Source organism: Narcine bancroftii, chromosome 7 (genome assembly GCF_036971445.1).
Source record: "Narcine bancroftii isolate sNarBan1 chromosome 7, sNarBan1.hap1, whole genome shotgun sequence".
Classification (NCBI taxonomy): domain Eukaryota; kingdom Metazoa; phylum Chordata; class Chondrichthyes; order Torpediniformes; family Narcinidae; genus Narcine; species Narcine bancroftii.
Genome location: NC_091475.1, coordinates 170,760,762 through 170,780,067, shown reverse-complemented (window position 1 = coordinate 170,780,067; position 19,306 = coordinate 170,760,762). Strand labels below are relative to the sequence as shown.

At 40.6% G+C, this 19,306-nt stretch overlaps 1 protein-coding gene and 1 non-coding gene across 5 annotated transcripts in view; one reads left to right on the top strand and one right to left on the bottom strand.

Moving 5' to 3' along the window:
* Positions 1–10,127, top strand: part of c7h11orf65 (chromosome 7 C11orf65 homolog) — a 63,852-nt gene extending 53,725 nt beyond the window's left edge. For all 4 annotated transcript variants that reach the window (XM_069891298.1, XM_069891297.1, XM_069891300.1 and 1 more), the window contains 3 exons: positions 2,930–3,100; positions 6,556–6,611; positions 9,145–10,127. In XM_069891298.1, coding sequence (XP_069747399.1) covers positions 2,930–3,100; positions 6,556–6,610 — 226 coding nt within the window. In that variant the 3' untranslated portion in view covers position 6,611; positions 9,145–10,127. The remainder of the gene's footprint in view (positions 1–2,929; positions 3,101–6,555; positions 6,612–9,144) is intronic.
* Positions 10,128–17,546: 7,419 nt separating this feature from the next.
* trnac-gca (transfer RNA cysteine (anticodon GCA)) lies at positions 17,547–17,618 on the bottom strand. Its single transcript has one exon. It is a non-coding gene; the product is annotated as a tRNA-Cys (tRNA).
* Positions 17,619–19,306: the final 1,688 nt, after the last annotated feature.

Here is a 19,306-nt window from a genome sequence, read left to right as displayed (position 1 = left end):
CTTGTTCGAATATTTCAATATTATTTCTTAACCTATATGTTATTTTTTCTAATGGAATACATTTATTCATTTAAATTTAGTAGTTTCTTCCTTTTTAATTTGGTTATGTATTCCATTTATATTTAAAGACATATAGTTCAGCGTAGCCCTTTTATATTTTGTTTATCTTCTCTTTCCGTTTTTCCATCATTACCTTTCCTCCTTTTCCATTTCTGTTTTCTTATTTTCAACTCTTTATAAGACAACATTTCTACAACATCCAACATTTTCCTTATTCTCCTATTTCTATCTTATTTATCCCCAATCTCCCCTTCACCTCCTGAGTTGTCCTTTATCCCTTGTCGGACAACCACATCTCCCCTCTCCATTTGGATTTGCGAATCCACTCGCAAGCGTCAACTGATTTTGCAGTGACCGCTATTTCCCCCCACCCCGCCTCCCCCAGAAAAGATTTCACTTTTCATATGTCACAAAGGTCACTCTTTTAATTCCCTCCTTATTCTCTCTATTCCATTACCTTCCCTTATTAATTCTTGTCTATACTATCTATATTTTCCTCTAAGTACAGATACATTCATGTATGCTCATTGTCTATTCACTCTTATACCTCTTTACCCGCATACATATCAATCGTGATCATTTTTACTCTCATTACCCGTCTTCATCCCTCAGTGTATTTTTGTCTTTACCCACATACATATCAATCGTGATCATTTTTACTCTCATTACCCGTCTTCCTCCCTCAGTCTATTTTTGTAATTGTTCTGCAAATTTTCGTGCTTCTTCTGGATCCGAGAATAGTCTGTTTTGTTGTCCTGGAATAAATATTTTCAATACCGCTGGATGCTTTAGTATAAATTTATACCCTTTCTTCCATAAAATTGCCTTTGCTGTATTGAACTCTTTTCTCTTCTTTAGGAATTCAAAACTTATATCTGGATAAATGAAGATTTTTTGCCCTTTATACTCCAGTGGTTTGTTGCCCTCTCTTACTTTTTCCATTGTCTTCTCCAGTACCTTTTCTCTTGTAGTATATCTTAGGAATTTTACTACAATAGATCTTGGTTTTTGTTGTGGTTGTGGTTTAGAGGCAAATACTCTATGTGCCCTTTCTATTTCCATTTCTTGCTGTAGTTCTGGACATCCTAGGGTCTTAGGGATCCACTCTTTTATAAACTCCCTCATATTCTTGCCTTCTTCATCTTCCTTAAGGCCCACTATCTTTATGTTATTTCTTCTGTTATGGTTTTCCATTGTATCTATTTTTTGAGCTAGTAGTTCTTGTGTCTCTTTAGTTTTTTTATTAGATTTCTCCAATTTCTTTTTTAAGTCTTCTACCTCCATTTCTGCTGCTACTGCCCGCTCTTCCATCTTGTCCATTTTCTTTCCCATTTCTGTTAAGGTCATCTCCATTTTATTTATTTTCTCTCTGTGTTGTTTATTCTTTTTCTTAAATCCTTAAATTCCTGTGTTTGCCATTCTTTAAATGACTCCATGTAATCTTTAATAAGAGCAAGTATATCCTTTACCTTGCCTTTCTTTTCTTCTTCTATTTCCCTGTACTCTTCCTCTTCCTCTTCTTCTTCCTCTGGGTTGACCATCTGTTGTTTCTTTGGTGCCCTTTCCTCCTCTTCTTTCTTGTTTCTATTGTCTTCTGTGGTCTCTTCTTGCTGCAGGTGTTCTGCAGCTGTCGTTGCCGGCTGTGGAGGTCGACTCCCCAGCTGGTCCACCCTCCCGTCGGTGTGTTTTTTTTCATGCGCGGTTGCGCACTTTTACTCGGCTCTGCGAGCCATTTTTGTAGTCCATTATTTACCGACCTGAGGGAGCGGGTTTCTCTCTCCGCAGCGGGCCTCTTCGGACAGGTAAGGCCTTCACCTTTTTCCTCCTTTGTCTTCTCTTCCTCTCTTCTTACCGTTGCTTTCGATTTTTCTTTTTTTGTCGCCATCTTCTTTCCACCTTTATACTCACTTTTCTGTAACTTTTATTTCTGTGCCTTTGTGTTTTCCTTTGTTTTTCCCGACTTTTCTGGAGAGGGCTGGAGTTCACCGTCCGGCCACTACTCCATCACGTGACTCCCTCCTCACAAGGACAGATTGTTGATGGTATTTGCTCTTTAAAAACTTAAAGCACTTCATTATCTCCACTTCACCACCATTGATACAAATAGCCACGTTCTCCAACCAAAGTTGAAGGCCAATTCCTATATTTGACTTACACTGAAGGAGATCTTGTTGTCCTGACACCATGCCAGTAGATTTTCTTTCTTCTTCCTGCACTCCATCTCATCATTTTGAGATCCAGCCACATTAGTGGTGTCACCAGGGTTCTGAGGCAAGCATCATCCATGCCTATCCACAATGTAGTGAGATCCAGTGTATTTTAATACAAGGCATCATTTGTATCTCCCAGCTGAATCCTTTGCCCTCAGCATGGGTCCTGGCTGTGAGGAAGAGACTTGGGAATGGAAAATCACTTGAATTGCCCATCAAAGAAACAAACAAATTTAAAATCTTACTTTGCCAGCCCCTACTGTCTTTTGCTGACTTACTTTCATGGTGTGCAAGTGCAGCTAGGCAAGCATGTTAAATTAGAAGTATGTGTGAATATGATGTGTTTGGGAAGAACCCATTGAATGTTTTTAATCCACCATTCTGTCCTCCACCTGCAGATAACTCCATTTTCAACAGCTATCTCCTACAAGTCCCAACATGCTGCTAAATAGTATCTGGGCAGCATTTAGATTGTCAGGATTAAAGGGATGAAAACCATGCAAACCCTTAGAAATTATGTCATCCATATGCCTTTCCTTATTTTAAACAATGCGGAGAGGCTAGATATATTTGGATCATTATGAGAATTGTTAATAATCCTATACAAATCAATATAAACTGGATAAAGATAATTTCTCATGACAATTTATCTCTTCCAGGTACCATGAGGGCAAGCTGCATGCCCAAACACTGGATCCAAATGCAGCTGTTTTAGTGCAAAGAGCCACAGAGGGAGTAATCAATAGTATAGAGCAACATGGTCTAAATGCAGTCCTAGATTGGGAAGTGGATGAGCTACTTGAATGGACCAACGCACTGAATTTTGAAAAGTAAATGAATATATTTAATTTCAGCTACACAAATTACAATTATATTTCTGGAAGCTAGAGTAAGGTGGACTAAGTACACATTAGATAGGTCTTTACACTTTAGACCACGAGTTGATTTTTGACTTTCCTCCACTTTCCTTCTTGCAGTAGAAATTCAACACAATTAAAAAAATCACACCTTTCTGTGAATAATGTGAACATTATTTTTAAACAGTGACACTGTAATCATTTTTGAGCAGAATGGTCTTTGCAATTTTTTTTCCTCATTTTTGGAATGTGAACATCACTATCAACTCTTGATTATCCAAAATGGTTGGGATCAGGCCTGTGCCAAATAATTTTTTTTTTGGAGAACTGGTCATTTTTTAAAAACTGCAGTAGCAACAACAAATAACTTGTATATATGTTTAAACAACAAGGGAAGGCCTTTTAAGCATTAAAATAATGTTTAATACTCATCAAAAAAAAAAAATGCTGGCTGCCATCAATCACAGAAACCTTCCAAATGCAGACAATCCCCAACATGTACCCACTGCTGCCGCTGATCCCTGGGGAGGCTTCCTGGGCTAATGAAACACTCACTGGTGAGTAGGCTGGCTCCTGTCTCCCAGTCACTGGAGCTCCCAACCCTGACACCCAAATCCCGACTCCGAATCCTCCCCTGCTAGGCCTGCCACTCACGTACACTGGGAAGTCTGATGTGCATATGAGGTAATAGGCCAAGGGGAGGGTTTGGAGCCGAGGAGGAAGGGGAGGGGAGGAAACACCACTGAGCCCAGTTCAACTCCTGCCCAGGAGCCTGAGGTCCCCACTCCTGCCCGGTAGGCCACTCTCCTTGACACCAGGACAAGGGATTTTTCCGACCGTTTGCAGCTGGGAGACAGCAGACGCAGTTTGAGAGGAAGAGTTGGAGAGAAAAGTAAATAGAAGAGGTAAAGAAGAAATAGAATGAGAGAGGGGAGGGAGTTACCTGAAACAAGGACAATCAATCGTCATTCTAATTTCATGTCGGGTGAATTTTTTTTCCAACTTGTGAGGTCAGTTCAGCTCCAAAAAAATTTTGGATAAATGAAGATTTCTGATTTGTTTCTGATATCCTCATTTATCCAATTTAAAAAAAAAAAAAAAAAACTGGATAAATGAGGATTCTGGAGAATCTAATTTTGGATATGACATTTGTTTGCATTATCTCAAATTTCTCAAAAATATACTGATGTACCTCCTTGTGTCGATACAGTCCACATGGTGAAGGCACTCCTACATTACTGTCAGGCATAGAGTTCCAGGTGTCTCATACGTTGGCTTCATGATAATAATTGTTCAAAGGCTGAAAAATCTTATTCATTTGGATCTTGCTGACCCTATCCCAGCTTTTAATGGCTTTCTTGGAGCTTCAGTTTCTTAATGTCTTTATCTAAAGAGATAAAAAAATGAATAGAAATAAGGAGAGGAGGACCAGAAGATCTCAAATTTGTTCTGCCAGCCAATAAGGTTGCAGCAGATCTGATCTTATTTCAATTAATTTCCCTGATCCATCCACATAACTCTCAACTCCTTTCTAAACCAAAAATCACTCACTAAAACTTGAATATATTTAATGACTCTCTTTTCACAGTTCTCTGGAATACAGAATTCTGAAAATTCAAGAATCATCAGAAAAGAATTTCTTCCTTTTCCATAAGAAAATAAACATTCTCTCAATCAAGACCCTCAGAACATTATATAATGCAATGAAATAATTTCTCATAGATTGAATATAATTGAAGGCAAATCTTTCAGTTCATGAAGCAACCTAACAAATTTTTTTTGAAATTTATTTTGCATCTTAAAAATGGGGACCAAAAGTGTGTTTCAGAATGCCAGATGTGGTCTCACTATTGCCCTTGAAAAAATGTGGCATAATTTTCCTAAGTTTGCACTTGATCTCTTACAATAAAATGCAAAATTTGATTTTGCATTGCTGAATTGGCATGCTAATTTTCTGTTTCATGAATGAGAATACCTAGGTCCCACTGACATAGGCTGCAGAAATTCCCATATTTTTCCCACATGCTTCCAAATCCACCTATCAGTTCCCAGACTTGCTTCAATATCCTGCTCTCTGACCCTGTGCATCAGAATACTACTGTTTAGCCCTATACAGAAGCTGAAAGTTACTGTGACTGTAAAGATTAATATGTGACTAATTTGTTCATTGAAGTGAGATAAATGTAAAAATAAGCTCCTTAAAATAAGCGTTCATTCTTAGTGACTTTATATCTACTGGAGTATAAATTGTACTTCATATAACACTATAATGGATTTGTGTTAACCTTTAATTTAATGTTAAACTATATTTATTTTATAAAAATGTCTTAGTAAAGTAAATTATAGAGTTAAAATACTGTATCTGTATTCTTAGTAAGTTAGCTGTGGGTTGGTACAGGATCATACACAGGTCAAAGCACATTTATAGAGAACCATTGTTTTCAGAGAAGAGAGGTCATTGTCAGAGTCGACATGTCTGGGAAAGACAGCTAATGGATTTGAAGTGCTCTGATTTTTCAACATCTGCTGAAGAAAGCCATCTGTTTTTAATCAAAGCCACTTAATCCTCTTGAACAGAGATGAGGGTAGAGGTGGTTATGGATATGGAGTGGTTTTGAAAAAGGAACAGAATTTTGGTAGAAATAAAACTGGTTTCCAAGAATTATGATGATGATTCATCCTCGGTGATGATGTAACAGTCACATGATTTGGAGAAATATATTACAAACTTTAGACATTTCAAGTTCAGTTTGGAGAGAACAGAAATCAAAATACTTGTTACCTTGTTGAAACCTCGTGAAAGACAGGATTGAGTTAAAGTATTCAGAATTGGTGCTGTTGTGTGTTACTTCTGGGAAAAGGGGAACGCAGAATCAGTGGAAAAGTGGACAGATTTCTACTGGGTCTATTTTTGTATGACCACTTTGTTTAACCCATGTCTGGTTTGTGGCTTCATCGTGGAAGAAAATAGCTACTTCGTTTAAACCATGTCTGGGTTTGTGAATTAATTGTGGAAGAAAATGTAAATAGGCCTGAAGCTATAATATTTAAAAGCGCTTTATAATTATTTCTGAACTGAGAATTTAAGACCTTCGAGCAAGACTAAAAGGATGCTGAACTTTTAAAGATTGACTTTTCAGAGGGGGCTTTGATCTCTCTCTCTCACACACACACTTACATTTGCGTATAGTGGGGTTAAATTTAGAGTTAATTAATTTAGAGATAAGTAACAAATTTTATGTTATTAGTTTAATTAAAAATAACTATTATTTTGAATTTACCATTGTGTTGTGAATTTTCCATTGCTATTCCTGCGTTAGTGCCGACAAAGTCCCTTTAGTCACAAAAATAATTAAAAAGTGTTGTTAATTCATAACAACACTAATTAATAAATAATCATCAATGAACCAAAATGCACTCTTTTTCAGATACTTAAGTGACTGGATGCAAATTGCAAGTAGCAACTCTTCTACATTTTACTAAGGTACCTCTTTTTACTTCAATTTGATATTTCCTGTATCTTGAAATAATAATATTTCAACTGTTAACTTCAAGTCAAAATAAATGTCTGTAGAAAAGAAAACAGAAAAGGGCGTGATTTACTCATTAAGTTGTGTACATGCATGACAGAAATTATGCTTAATCTTGGCCCTCTCAATACAATTTTAGATCATACCTTTCCAATATAAACAGAGCTACATCTGAAAGATATTACTTAGCTATTTACAAATGTTTTCAGAGGTGTTCACCTTGGCCTCCTACTAAAGTCATCACAATCACTGAAAACAATTTTCGGCGAACTCCGTTTGCTCCAGGTGATATTGAGAAATGCTAGAATGTACTAGACAAAATATTTCACCAAAAAAGCTGTAATCCTGATAACTTGTGAGAACAAGCAGTTCAGGACAACTAGCTGACAAAAGTAGAACATTGTTAGGGATTCATAAAAGGGAGAAAAATCCATTCTGGTCAATAATTATCTCAACATCTTAACTGCAGTCATCAATATGGTGATGGAGGTGTTGCTAGTAATTTTATTGAATAGCACCCAAACTCTAATAACCTAGGGATCTGCCGGGATCAAGACCATATTGCAGCTTTGGTTCAAACATCAGCAGCGAACTGAATTGACATAGAGGTAGCATTTTACTGTGCGTGATATTAAGGATCCCCAGTGAATTTCAGTGAGAATCAAGGAAAGAATCATAAATCATAATTCCTGGCCCTTGGGAAAATGATTGAGATTGTTAAAACTTTATCCTTTCAATCTGGGATTTTCTCAGATCAGAATCTCAGGCACAAGCTGTGTATTCAATGATCTACACTCCACAAATGTAAACAAAGCAGGATCCCAGTTGATTGCATACTTATTGGTTCCATTTGTAACTCCTTAGATCATAAAGCAGTAAGGTTTGTAATAAGACTTGAACAATATTCAGACTTTGACTTGTAAGTGGTAATTAACATATATACATGACAGATTGGCAATTGTCAACTTTTACAAGATATCTAATGACATTCCTTCAATATTTGTGGCACTGTTGAATCTCTGCATTCCCTATCATGAATACCATCATGGACTGGAGGGCTTGAGTTCTAAGGAGAGGCTAGGACAGTTTAAAATCTTGAGGGCATAGATAATCCCCATCTTTTTGTCAGATTTGGGTAGTCTAGCACTAGACTAGAAAGTGTAGATTTTGAGGAAGAAAGATTCAAAATGGAACTCAAAGGTAAGTTTTTTTTCCTGCAGAGAAAGTGGTGGATATGTAGAACAAGCTGCCAGATAAAGTAGTACAGGCAGATACAATCACAACATTTAAAAGATATTTGGCCAGGTGCATGGACAGAAAAAATATAGAAGGATATGGATGTAATGGAACTATCTTAGATAGCTCTCTTTGGCATAATTAAAGAGTTGGGCTGAAGCACGTGTTTCCTTGCTTCACGTCCAAGACCTAAATTTACCTTTACTATTCATTGAAGTAAAGAAACCTGAAAGAGGGCCTAACATGGAGTCTCTGTTGAATGACTCATTTTGACTTTCCATAGAGTTAAAGTAAAGAGTTTGACGAGGTTGAGTTCAATTGCATTTGAAAAGCTCAGTCATTCAGGATATAGTTGCCATTTTGATCACTAACCACTCACTTAAAACATCAATTACCTCTACTTCCATGGATCACATCTGCAACCGAGTAGCATTTGCAGCTTGCCAAGACTTCTTCAGCATCAAGTCCCTAAGTCACAACTTCCATATCCTTGAACAACAAAGGCAGCAGGTGTGGGGGAACACCAACACTTGACAGCTCTCAACAGTACCTTTGTTGCAATCTACACCAGATCACAAAAAGGCTCTCCAACTTTTTCAAGGTGCAGACAATAAATAATGGTCTTACCAATGATATTCAGATCCTATGAATGAACTTAAAAAGAACTGCTGCTCCTTCACTGTATCATTAAAGCTACAGCATGGAGCATTGACAAAAAAAAATCTGGCTCTTCCTTTTTTCAAATGTCTTAAGTATTATTTATTGTACATGGAACAATTGCTGGAACAATTCAATTATGACTAACCTGTTAGAATCAGTGAATAAATCATTAGGCAAACAAGAAGCACTTTATAGATATTTAAAAACAAACACTGCCCTGTAATCTCCAAATGTTTTCCTGTAGGCCTTCTGCATTGATTTGAACAGATGTAATTTATTTTAAATTCAAGTTTGCCACAATAAAAATACAGAAGAATGAAAATGATTTAAATTTATCACAATTGTACTGGATATTTCTTTTTGAAATACACTAGAAAGAAACAGATAACAGCTTATTAAAGAAATGTATTCTACAATAGGTCACCTACATATAAATGCCATCCAATTAGTATAGTTACCAATCTGCATTTTGCAAGTTTTTGATAAACAAATGAGAGCCATCATTGTAATTTTCAGATGATGTTTTCAAATAAACATATTTCAAGACAAATATTCATAAATCAAATATTCTGTGTTTGAATTTATCAACAGAGACAAGGTCCTATTCTTCAGACAGTGACCCCTGCAATCAAGTCCAGTTGTAATGCACTATCCAAAATATTGCTTAGTAAACCAGTTAGCCAAGATGTAACTGAATAATAATAAAAAGCTGTTATAAGCATAATTTATCTATGAATTTTTAAAAATCACCTAAAAGAGCAGATATTATCTTGGTTGAAAAATGAAATACAGCTGTGGTATGAAAGAATTACCAGTGATCCTTCGATGTGTACTCATGTATGATTTGTTCTTGCTTTAAAAAAAATTGAGAAATTAGCTTCCTTAATTTAGTATATACAAAATCTGTATCTGTTGCAATGCTTGTTCAGCTATTACTCTTTGATTCATCTTTTGAATTTTGTAAGGGAACATGTCTGTAAAATGATTTAAGATAATATTCATGTTATCATTGCTTTTAAACTGTACCAGCTTGTCAAGATTTTATTGGTCAACATTTTATAGGTGGTGAGTACTTAGACTAGAGAAGGGATGCTTGTGGTTTTAACTTTTTCCAAAGATCACATGTTAACCAAAAGATCAAGAAATAGAACAGTTTTGAGGGTTCCTAATGAAATGTCAGTTCAGTTCTACATTTATTGCCACAGCTAGCAAGGCTATCCAAACATAACTACAGCAGAGTGAAACAGTAGAGTTACAGTGATAGATCAGTTCAAACAGAGTTAAGAGCATGTTATTTTATTAGATGAGGTTTCCAACCTTTTCTAATGGGTGGCATAGTGGCTAGCCCAACACTTAAAGTGCCAGCAAATAGGGCAGGGGTTCAAATCTGTGCTGTCTATAAGGAGTTTGTATGTTCTCTTCATGTCTTCAAGGGCTCCGGTTTCCTCCCACCCTTCAAAATGTACCGGGGATTGGAGGTCATTTGGGTGTAATAGGTAGCACAGGCTCATGGACTGAAAGGGCCTGTTACCATGCTGTATGTCTAAATAAAAAATAAATAAAGGTTAATTTGATTTCATGTAATAATACATAAAAAATGAAATACACATGATATATTCAACTTTTGTCTGCTGTAAGGCAAACAAAGAGTCACCATGAACATTGACCAGTGCCTTAAGCAATAAAAGAGACCTTCAGAGACCGAGTGTCCGTGGATTCACCTCCAGTACTCCCAGAGGCTTGAATTCCACACAGACTCCAGTTCATACCATCAACATGATCAGGAAGCTGTCAGCAGCAGAGGCCTTTGGAAGCCCTTCTTGCCCTCACCACCCTCTTGAATCCCGGTTCTGATACCTGGTCCCCAAGAGCCGGTCTCCAGCAGCCCACAACCTACATGGGTCCTTAAACCACAGGACACCAGCAACCCACAGCCTGCACGAGTATTTCAACCACAAGTTGCCAATAGTCCGCAGCCCGTGTAGGTCCTTCACCCACTGAGCCCCTTGCTGGTCTGCCACCATGGTCATAGAACACTACAGACACAGTACAGGCCCTTCAGCCCTCGATGTTGTGTCAATCCATATATTCCTTTAAAAAAAATGTACTAAACCAGGGGTAGGCAACCTTTTTTTAAAATTCACATTCCACCTTAAGTAATCCCTATGCCATAAGTGCTCTGTGATTGGGAAGTGAAGGTTGGGAATCACTGCTCTAGACCCAATTGTTACTGAAGTATTTTGTTTGAAAACAATTGTCATTGGCCCATTTCCTTGTTGGAGTTGTGAAACCGTGCACAAGAATCATTTCGGTACAATTTTCTTTCAACTCTCATACCACCTTAAGCAATCACTTACCAATCACAGAGCACATATGCCATAGGGAATAATTAAGTTGGAATGTGAGTTTTAAAAAAAAAGGTTGCCCACCCCTGTACTGAACAATCCCTATCTTATAACCATCTATTCTGTTTCCATCCATGTGTCTGTCCAAGTGTCTCTTAAATGTTCCTAATGTTTTAGCCTCCACCACCATCCCTGGCATGGCATTCTAGGCACCCATAACTCTGTGTATAAAAAAAAAACTTGCATGATGTCTCCCCTAAACCTCCCTCTTTTCACTTTGTACATATGTCCTCTAGTGTTTGCTATTCCTGCCCTGGGAAGCAGGCATTGGCTGTCTACCCTATCTATACCTCTCATAATTTTGTAGATCTCAGTCTCCTCTTATCCTTCTTCACTCCAAAGAGAAAAGTCCCAGCTCTACTAACCTTACCTCAAAAGACATTTTCCAATCCAGGCAACATCGTAGTAAATCTCCTCTTCCTTACTCTCAATATTGCCAGCACACAAGCTTGTTCTATTTCAACCTCACACTGGTCAAGGTCTTTTTCTGTAGTGAATACTGAACCGAAGTATTCATCTACGACCACCCCATCCTCCTCCACTTCCAAGCACATGTTGCCTCCTTTATCCTTTAGCGGCCCCACCTTCATTCTCATCATCCTTCTGTTCCTCACATACATACAGAAGGACCTTGGGTTCTCCTTAATCTGACATGCCAAGGCCTTCTCATGCTCCCTTCAAGCTCTCTTTCTTGAGCTCCTGCCTGGTTACCATATACTTGTCATGAGCCCTTCCTGTTTCCTGCTTCATATATCTAATGTATGCTTCCTTCTTCCTTTTGACTAGCTGCGTCACCTGTTTCATCAACCATGGTTTCCTTTTCTCTGTCCCAGTGGGACAAACCTATCCTGAACCCAGCACAAGTGGTCCCTAAACTTCCCGAACATTAGATATTTCACCCTTGAATCTCTATTTCCAATCTACTCTTGCTAGTTTCTGCCTCATCCCATCGTAATTATCCCTTCCCCATGTGGTGATATGTAATTACACCACTAGGTCACCAGGGGTCATTCTAGTGACCTTGTAATATAAAGCAGTCCAGAGCTCGTCTAGCCTTCCAGGTTCGCCTTGCAGAGAGATAAGACGTCTTAATGTACATGTTAGTTTATTAAAGCTGTCTTATACTCGCACTGCTTGTGTGGTTATTGTCAGTACAATTTAATAAACTAATATGATAGCTACTAGGATGGAAGCTGCTTCTGCTCCAACGCACATTCCCAACCACCTGGTGACACTTCCTGAGGAATGGAATCTGGGGACGACCAGCACGCATGTGCATCCGGGGACAGAGACCGCGAGGGACCGCTGTACTAGAATTGTGGTGGAATGCGGGGAAGACCACAGAAGTACGATAGGGCAGGTAAGAAACGGCCAAGAGCCCTGCCTGCCCGTGGGTTCACCAGTACAGGCGCCGCCGACCCTAAACCCCAGTTAGATTTTCAGTGCCAGTTAAAGAGCATTACAATCGTGCACAACGGGCCTCACCCCCCCACTATGCCTTACGAAGAAACAACACTGCAGCCTGTCTGTCCTGAACATAGAACCCCCTCCACTGTTCACACACCTGACCCCAGAGTGCACACCGATAGCCACAAAGAGCAGGAGGTACAGCCCGAAGGACAGAGCCTTCATTAGGACAGAGGTCCGCAGGCTACTACAGGAAGACATCAGAGAGCAGAACACCAGCCCCTGGAGAGCCCAGGTGGTTGTAGTAAAATCAGGAGAAAAACTGTGCATGGTAGTGGATCAACAAATTTACACAACTAGATGCCTACCCCCTGCCACACATAGCAGACATGGTCAACAACATTGTGCAGTACAAGGTGTTCTCCACCATAGACCTGAAGGCAGCACACCACCAACAGCCCATGAGAAACAGCAATCGCATTTACACGGCACACGGCAGGCTGTATCAATTTCTGACTCTCCTTCGGTGTCACCAATGGAGTGTCCCTGTTTTAAGGAGAAATGGACCGAATAGTAGATGAGTTCCAACTAAAGCAGTGTTCTCTTACTTAGACAACGTGACAATCTGTGGTCACACTCAGGAGGATCATGACATGAATTTAAAATGCTTCTTCCAGGCAGCCGTGGAAAGGAACCTAACAAACAAATGCATCTTTAGCACCAGGAAGATGCCAATCCTGGGCTACATAGTGCAGAACGGGGACCCAGCCCGTATGCACCCTCTCCGAGAATTCCCAGTGCCACACACACTGAAAGCACTAAAAAGGTGTTTGGGACTCTTTGCTTACTACACCCAATGGGTCCCCAACTACACTGACAGGGCCCGCCCACTTATAAAAGCCTCAGTTTTCCCACTGTGCCCAGCAGCCACCAGAGCATTCAGGGACATTAGGGACCATATCGCTAAAGCTACCATGCAGTCCATAGATGAGTCGATCCCGTTTCATATAGAAACAGATGCATCCGATGTGGCTCTGGCAGCCACCCTAAGCCTTTTTCTCACGAACCCCACAGGGGTCAGAGGTAAGACACTCAGCAGTAGAGAAGGAGGCCCTAGCCATTGAGGAAGCAGTAAGGCACTGGCAACATTATCTGGTGTGCAAACACTTCACCCTCGTCACGGATCGTGGCTTTTATGTTCGATAACCAGAACAGGGGGAGAATTAAGAATGACAAAATCCTGCACTGGGGGATAGAATTATCTACATTTAACTACGACATTCTATACCGCCCTTGGAGACTCAACGAGCCCCCGGATGCGCTGTCCAGAGGCACTTGTGCCATCCTTAACCACACGTCCCAGTTGCAGAGCTTGCACAATGAGTTGGGCCACCCGGGGGTCACTAGACTGTTTCACTTCATTAAAACCCAAAACCTCCCATTTTCGGTAGAGGAAGTGAGGTCAGTGAATAAGAGCTGCCCCATCTGTGTGGAATGCAAACCTCAATTTTACCGGCCAGACAAAGCCACCCTGATAAAAGCTACCAAACCTTTTGAGCGCCTCAGCCTCAATTTTAAAGGCCCGCTCCCGTCCAATAATAGAAATGTCTTATTTCCTAAACGTAATAGATGAATATTCCCATTTCCCCTTCGCAATTCCGTGTTCTGATGTATCAGCAGCCACTGTTATAAAATGCGTCCAACCAATCTTCAGCATATTTGGGTACCCGAACTACATACACACAGACAGGGGCTGCTGCATTCATGAGCACAGAGGTACAGCAGTACCTGCACGAGAGAGGGATTGCTACCAGCTGCACTACAAGTTACAATCCCAGGGGGAATGGACAAATCGAAAGGGAAAATGCCACTATCTGGAAAACAGTCCACTTGACTTTAAAAGCAAAAGACCTGTCTGTTACTAGATGACAAGAAGTGTTGCCAGAAGCCCAACACTCTATACGTTCTTTGTTGTGTACTGCCACTAACATGACCCCACATGACTGTATCTTTTCTTTCACAAGGAAAGCCACGACGGGCTCAGTGCTGCCTAAATGTATGATGACACCGGGACCTGTTCTCCTCCGGAAGCACTGCAGATCCCACAAAGCGGACCCGCTGGTGGATCAAGTGGAGTTGAGGCACACGAACCCTCAGTACGCCTTCGTCACATTCCCAAATGGAAGAGTAGACTCGGTGGCCACCAGGGATCTTGGGCCAACCGGCTGTGTGAACAACGCAGAGGAAACACAGATGTCTACGGATCAACAAGGAGCCCAGCAGCAGTCACTAGAACAGTCGTCCATCGAGTCACCCCAGAGGACTATACCACCCACCCCGGAAATCAGGACCCTGGGTACATCCGCTCCACAAAATATCACCACCCTAGACTTGATGGCATACAAGAGGATCCCCAGCCCACACGGCCATCTAGTACTTCCCACTCCTCCACCAAGAAAGGCCGAAAGGCAGACCACACTCCCCACCACCGAGGAGCTCCAGAAGGCAACAGAAGCCATGAAAAATTTTGGACAAGGGAAGGACGGTGGGTGGGGTGGGGGGAGAGGGGGAATAACAATTTTTTTAAGGAGGGGTGAATGTGGTGATTTGTAATTACACCACTAGGTCACCAGGGGTCATCCCAGTTACCTTGTATATAAAGCAGTCCAGAGCTACAGTCTAGCCTGGGTTCGTCTTGCAGAGAGAAAGACCTCTTAGTCAACATATTAGTTTATTAAAGCTGTCTTATACTCGCACTGCTGGTGTGGTTATTGTCAGTACACCCCAATTAAATACTTTCCCATTTTGTCTGCTTTTATCCTGATCCATAGCTATGCAAAAGCTCGGGGTTGTGGTCCCTCTCACCAAAATGCTCCCCCACCGAGAGGTCCGCCACCTGACCAGGTTCATTACCCAGAACTAGATTCATTATGGCCTCATCTCTAGTTGGCTGGTCTACATACTGTGTCAGGAATCCTTCTTGAAGACACATGACTAATTCTGCCCCATCTATTCCTATTGCAGTCAGAAAGTGCCAATCAATATTAGGGAAGTTGAAGTTTTCCATAATAAAACCTTGAATTTCTTGCTTATCTGCTTGTCCTGTGTTGTCATCGCCTTTGCTTTCCTTCTTAACCAGTGGTGTTCCTCTTGTTTCTGGTGCCCTACACCAGAGTGGTGCCCCCCACCCCGGAGTCTGGCAACACCTCGTAGTTTTCTGTCCAGCACAGGCACTGCCATCTTGGGCACAGACCCTGCAGCTGCAGGATTTAAAAAGAAACATCATTGAAGCCTGTATGGAGATGTCTGCTTTAGTCCTGGGTGGTAGGATCCTGTGTAGAAGTGCTGTGACTTCACTCCCCACTCTCCTGGGTCTGCACCAGCACAGCACTGCCATCACAGGTAGACCCCAACCTACAATGGGGCTTGGTTCCGGGACTCGCATCACAAGTTGAAATTATTGCAAATTAAAATCAGGTGAAAAAAAACAAGAAATTTCCTGAAATACGCAAGCTTTGCCAAAAAAAACACAACATTTGCCAAAAATAAGAGGACAGAACTATTTTAACTTTAAAATATTTTATGTCGGGACATTGTAAGCAGGGGTCTATCTGTACAGCAGTGCCACCATTTTTTCTGTGTAATAGCCTGACAGCAGCAGGAAAGGAACTGTCCTTTAAACTGGCAGTGAATCATTTTACATTCTTGAATTTTCTTCCCAATCGAAGAGGAGAGTATGATCAGGGTGGGATGAGTGCTTTAGTGTATTTCCAAGGCATTGAGAGGTGCAGATGAAGTCAATGTAAGGAAGAGAGGGTTCTTAGATGGTCTGAGCTGTGTCCACAATTCTGCAGTTTATTGGATCTTGGTGGAGCATTCCCTTACCACGCAGTGTTATATCCTTACAGGATACTCTTGATGGTTCATGGACAGAAGTTTTTAAAGGATGTTGGGGACATACCAAATTTCTTCAAGCTTATGAGGAAGTCAAGGTTTTGGTACACCTTGGCCATAATATCAACATGGTTAGTCTAGGAGAGTTCAATAGAGATATTACTTTATCTGTTAGATGTACTACCAACTATAACAGATCGGACAATTACCTCAGTAAATTGTGAGATATCTTAAGCAGCAATAGTTACCTTTCAGTTAGTGCAAGGCTATTACTGACTCTGGAGTTTACACATTCTCCCCGTGTCTGCATGGGTCTCCTCTGGGTACTTCAGTTTGTTCACACCCTTCAAAACATATAGGCTTTATAGGTTAATTGGGTATTTGGGCAGGATGGACTTGGAAGGGCCTGTTACTGTGCTGTATGTATAAGGAAAATTTAAAAATATTTATTTATAAAATGATCAATGTGTTAAGCCAAACTGAAGGATCTCAGTTCAATTTTTATTCATGAAGTACAAACTTAAGCATCCCATTTTAGAGAGCTGGTGGATGCGGCCATCTATCGTTTTCCAATTTACTTTGGCCCTTTATTAAATATCACAAACAAACAGGTAACCTAATTAGCTTCCCTTTGATTAAGGAAAGTCATGACCCTCCGTCATCTCTGTATGATAAATCAAGTAGAGGAATGAAAGATTGGTAATATTAGATGGGCTCCATTTTTGAAAATAAATTCCAGATCCTTACGAATGAATACAGCACAGTAACAGGCCCTTCAGCCCACTGTTTCATGCCAATCTCACAAATTCCATCGGGTTGTAGAACTGTCATATCAGTAGAGGCATTTTCTTTCCTGTCTAGAAGCGTTAACCTTTCATATGAGGACCTAAATATTTCTATTGCAAGGATAAAATAATCACAGCTAGAAGGACAAATCCATATATTAAAGATATCTGTGCAAAATAAGTTGGAGGTTTTTACCTGCAATATTTATTTTGTACATATTGTTTTTATTTTGCACAAATAAAACCATGTTCATATAGAGTCCCTTCAGCCTAACTCATCCATGTGACCAAATGGGTGTACTGGGCTAGTCCTGTTTATCTGCTTTTGGTCCATAGCCTTTGAGGCCTTTTTGTTTTAAAATCAGACCAAATATCTTCTGGCAGATTTAATAGAAGTGAATCTTGTTTTATATGCAATAGCTTAAAAGGCCATTAGTGAAACATGGTTGCAGGAGGGGTTAAATAGTAATAGTTTGTCATGAGCAAAAGTGGAAAAAAAAAGAGGGGGCACCCGGATTTGAACCGGGGACCTCTTGATCTGCAGTCAAATGCTCTACCACTGAGCTATACCCCCATTCGCGAAGAAAGCTCTCTGAATATATGTACTTCACAATAAAGTCTTATTTATTTGATTTGAAAATTGAAGGGATCATTATCATTTCAAATCTTTCCAGTATCCATGGTAACCATTGCAAAGACACTTCATCAATGTTAATGATCGACGTCTCTATCATAATGACGCATTTTGGGCCAATGTTGATCCAGTGAAAGAGTAATGCTGCCCCCTGCAGCTTCTCCACAGCATTGCTTCAGTCCTGAGTTGTGGAGACCAGTTTAAAGCCAAATGTTCTTGATCCTACATTCCCATTTTCATACTTTTAATTTGTGCTTATTTGTTATTAAAATATCATAGCAACAAACGGAAACATTAAGCAACAAAGAATCCACTGAAGGGACTCAGCAAGTGGAGCATTAGTTAGCTTTCTCCAATCCTCGGTGCACAACATGCAGACACATAACACACATAGAGACAAACAATACATTTGTAGGACAAGTATTCATGTATTCAAATAAATAAACATTGATTTGTGAATATGAGAGCCTCGGATGGTTAGTGTGAACATTTCCTTTGTTTGTTCAGCATTCTCACTGCCCATGGAAAGAAGCTGGCTCGGATACTCCTGTAACTCTTCCCCGACAGGAGCAGCTGAAAGATGCTGTATGAAGGGTGGAAGGGCCCTCAATATCAATGGGGCGGGGTGGGAAGGAAATTTCAAAGACCCTCTCTGCCACTCTTATGGTCCTGTGGATTGACCTCCGCTTCATTTCTCTGCAGCAACTGTACCACACTGTAATGCAGCCAGCCAGGACTCTCTTGATAGAGCTCCTATAGAAGGTTGACATCATGGTGGCCGGTAGCCTTGCCCAGTTTAGTCTTCTCAGGAAATGCAGTCGCTGTTGCACCTTCCTGACAAGTGAGATGTTGAGTGTCCACGATAGGTCACTAATTAAGTGAACTCCAGGAACTTATTGCTTCACTCTCCACTACAGTGTATTGGTCACTCCTGGTCCTCCTGAAGTTCATGATAATCTCCTTTGTCATGTCCAAGTTGAGACTCAGGTTGTTTCTCTCACACCATTTCACGAGATTTTCCATCTCTTCTCTATAGTGCGACTCATCCTTGTTGCTGATGAGGCCAACTACTGTTGTCATCTGCAAACTGGATGACACGGTTGGAGCTGGATCTGGTGATGCAGTCGTGGGTCAGTAGCGTGAACAGGAACAGGTTGAGCACACAGCCCTGAGGTGCGCCAGTGTTCAGCGTGATGGTGTTTGATGTTCTGCTACTGACCTGGACAGACCGTGGTCTTTATTTTCAGATGTTCAGAATCCAGTTGCAGAGAGAGGTGTTGAGTCCCAGTAAGGGCACCTTCTCCACCAGGCTCTGGGGAATGATCATATTGAACACTGAGCTGAAGTCAATGAACAGCAACCTGGCATATGAAGTATTGTTCTCCAGGTAGGTCAGGATGAAGTGAAGGGACAAGGCTAAATATTCATCTGTGAAACAGTTTATTTGGTGGTGAATTGAAATGGGTCCAGCATCTAAAGCAATAGAAGCCCAGAACATTGAGCCCCTCCTGCAACCATGTTTCACTAATAGCCACAATGTCATAATTTCACGTGCCAATCCACACTCTAACCATTTAAATTCTAAGTCACACTCCCAGACTCGCATGTATGTCCATGGCCTTGTGTAC